Source organism: Patiria miniata, unplaced genomic scaffold, assembly GCF_015706575.1.
Source record: "Patiria miniata isolate m_02_andy unplaced genomic scaffold, ASM1570657v1 HiC_scaffold_4, whole genome shotgun sequence".
Classification (NCBI taxonomy): domain Eukaryota; kingdom Metazoa; phylum Echinodermata; class Asteroidea; order Valvatida; family Asterinidae; genus Patiria; species Patiria miniata.
The window spans coordinates 11629257-11632665 of NW_024037071.1; the positions used below are offsets into that span (position 1 = coordinate 11629257).

The 3409-nt window shown below is 44.2% G+C and overlaps 1 protein-coding gene across 1 annotated transcript; it reads right to left on the reverse strand.

Annotated features, from left to right (window-relative positions):
* Window positions 1-2049, reverse strand: LOC119740122 (metabotropic glutamate receptor 4-like). The gene is made up of 2 exons (XM_038215328.1): window positions 502-2049; window positions 1-6 (listed from the first exon to the last, which is right to left on the reverse strand). The coding sequence occupies exons 1-2, from the start codon at window positions 2047-2049 to the stop codon at window positions 1-3; spliced, it is 1554 nt and encodes a 517-aa protein (XP_038071256.1).
* Between the last annotated feature and the right edge of the window lie 1360 nt (window positions 2050-3409).

Here is a 3409-nt window from a genome sequence, read left to right on the forward strand (position 1 = left end):
CTATATCTAGGTGTCCAATTGAACCACATACTTCATACCAATAATTAAAAACATGGGTATAACACACACACAAATAAAAAAATAAAATCCCTCGAAATCAGCCGGAGTTCAGTTACAAATCGGATCAAACCGGATCAAAGTTTGCCAATTGGAAGCGTGAATACTCGCACTGGCACTCCTTCACGTTTGCGTTGACGCAGAGTGTGAAATTGTCATTGTACTCTCTCTAAAACTGTCTTACCATTTCTGACGGTGTTCGTCTGCGTGTTGCTATACTGAGATCAAGTTAACAGTAAACAGCCATTGCTTTGCTTGTGAAACTAATAGCTGGTCGAAAAAACTTGTATTTTTTAACCATCAAATCAAATATGACAAGTTATCGACTATGCCTATTTCAGGCCTACGTTTTTTTCAACAGAAGGCACACTTGGGCCTATATACATAAGCTATAATGCAGGTTATTTTTTTACCAAGAACAAAGAGAAGCCATAGCTTCCTTACCTGTATGAGAACGATAATCGATGCTATGAAGATCTGCTCCTTTGGTCGAGCCAGCCGAGGGCATTTAGTCGACCTTCTACCGGCTTGAAACACTCGATGGATACGGTTGACTTTGAGTAACGTGGGTGCGTAAGTCATGGTGAAGCAGAGGGAGACTAGTGCCTCCGCTGCCGCACACGTGTGGTCAGAAGGCGGAAGCAGTAACGGTAAGGGAACAAGACAGGCCGAGATCGTTCCCACGATGGACACGGTACCGAGCTCACGACTGCTAGCCTTGATCAAGGAGTGATGGCGATAGTAGCATAGACCGGCAAAACTCAGCCCTGCTAGGGCGATTCCAGTACTGCAGAGAACTAGGATAACGACGATGATGACTTCATATGTAGCCACGCTAGCCGGGACGATGGGCTCACAGGCAGAACGATTTGTGCTGGGCCAGTGGGTTCTCTTGCACTGCTCGCATGCATTATCCACCACGATAGCATCTTTGTAACAAGTTTGGCAACCCCAAGAGCATTTCTCTTGAAGAGGAACCGCAATTTGACCGGGGAGACATTCCTGCTTGCAATGGGACTGCGGCGTCCCGTCTGGCCAAAGAATAGCTGCATCCACCATTGAAAGTTTCTGCGTCCGGTGCGAGTCCCATAGTCCCACATCTTGCCATTCTATCTTGTTATTTTCTTCTAAGAGACCCTTGATTGTATACGCCCCCTCCGCATTTCCGTTAGCGTCGAACTCGAACGGTCCTCCTACGCCTTCAAACTGCACATTGAACAGATACGGCAAAAGATCTTGTCCACTGATATTGTGTAAGCGGTGTGAACAATCAGTGGTTCTACTACTACACCGTTGTCGTATTAAATCGTCCAGAGCATAGGCAAAGGCGTACACTGCGTGATAAATAGTACTCTCAATCATAGCGTATTGAGGGAGGGAACACAGTGTCAAATTCACACATTCGTTACTTTTCATTATAAAGTCTTTCAACTCATTGTACCAGGGGCTAACCTGTGATGCAGCTTCCAAACTTTTAAAGTAGTCTTGAAATTCGGGTACATAACTGCGATGCTGCTCCAGACGCAAACTTCCCTTCGTCATGTTACCTAGATAGACCTCAGAGAGTTTCCGTCCGTGAATACCGTCACTGCAGATCAACGTAACCCTGTAACCTGGCTTACGACATTCCAGTTCTTCAAGTATATCGTACATCTCCTCTCCACCAAAAATAATAATGACATGCACAATTTCAAATTCATCAATCTTAGAAAGCAACTCTGCGATCTCTGACTGTGTAGGCTTGCTTCCAGTCACAGACTTAGAAAAGACGACACACATTTCTTTTTCGTCCGCAAGTTTAAGCAATTCCTGTGATCCGCGTATGCCGTAAGCATCTGATGTGTACAGAACGCCAATGCAAGTCCAGCCGAATTTCTCCAAAATGTCTACCATGGCCCTGGCTTGCAACTTGTCCGGGGGAATGGTCCGGAGGAAATTTGGAAATCTGGCTTTGTCACTCAATTCGTCGCTCGTCGCATAATGCGAAATCATCGGCAAATCAAACAGGTGGGCCGTCTTGGCGTTAAATATGCTGGTCGTGCTCCGAGAAGTGCCAACTACACCTAGCAGCGTGCCAAAGTTCTTCTGGTCAGGAGGGGGAGGGTAAGGCCATTCTGAGACTCAAAGTACTTACCAAGAAGAGACAACAGGGACCAGAGGGCGGCATCTTCTTGGTAGCAGCTTTCCTTGATGTCGAATCCAAGGGTGAGATTTGGCAAGATGTCCGATCGGTTGTTGATCTGTTCGACAGTGTACACAAGCGTCTCTACGATTTCAACCTGACGGAATGTCAATCCTGACCGGCAGGAGTCGTCAAAATGAAAAGCCAACACGGCACCGATGATGAGATCTCCTGGACGGGTATAATTGACCAGGACAGCGGGTGGTACAGCTCCGAGTCCCCGGAAGAACACGGAGACAAGAACCAAGGAGGAGATCACTGTCATCAACATGTTGCTGCCTTAATAGTCAGTTTTCACTGATTCTCCATCGTCTCTTGACACTCTACAGCAAACTGTATCGATGTTTATCGTTTGACTATAGCCATATCTAACGTGCTAATTCACAAGCGAGGTATATTAAATATTAACTACTCCTTTGAGGCATAGTGTCCCCGCACTCCCCGCGGTGCATAATATCTGCACATCAGCTATCTTAGAGTACCTTTGACGTTCTCACTCTGTGTGTTCGGGGAGAGTTTGCTTTAATGTGATAAATTGTTGAAATGCAAAACCGTAGGCCTATGTGAGTTTGTCAAAACACGAGGTAAATGGTAATGCTTTAAATCATGTATTTCCAAAACCAGAAGTTTACTATTTAATTTGCACAACAAAGTGGTTTTCATGTTTCGATTGGGTCTTGTCATTATCACATCTCTTTCTTTCTGTTTTCAACTCCGTCGATGTACGTTGACTTTGCGTTCGTGTTGACCTATTTTTTTAAGTGCGTGCGGCAGAAATAGGTTCTAAAAATAGATTGTGGATATGTTTGTATTGGATGCTCAAGATTGGCTGACACAAACACATGGTTTTGGGGGAAGGGGCTAATTGGACTATTTTATATGCACGTATTTCATGACGAAGTTATATTCTTTGGATTTATTGATTTGAAATGATTGTTATGGCGGGTCAAAGTATTTTATTAATAAAAATAAACACCTGCAATTGATTTAAAAAGATCGGCATATGCCCCTTCTTTTGTTGATTGTATGCTGCATTAGGGGAACAATGATCGACCAACTGTTTGTATCACGATACAGTTAATGTAATGATTTGACGTCGACAACATACCGCAGTCGAATATTAGTGGGAAAAAAGGTTTTGGTGCCCAAAAAGGTTAAAATTAGCAATGA

Bases quoted from the DNA above. Each gene is read 5' to 3' on its own strand.
- LOC119740122 (XM_038215328.1), bottom strand. From the start codon at position 2,049: ATGATTTCGCATTATGCGACGAGCGACGAATTGAGTGACAAAGCCAGA.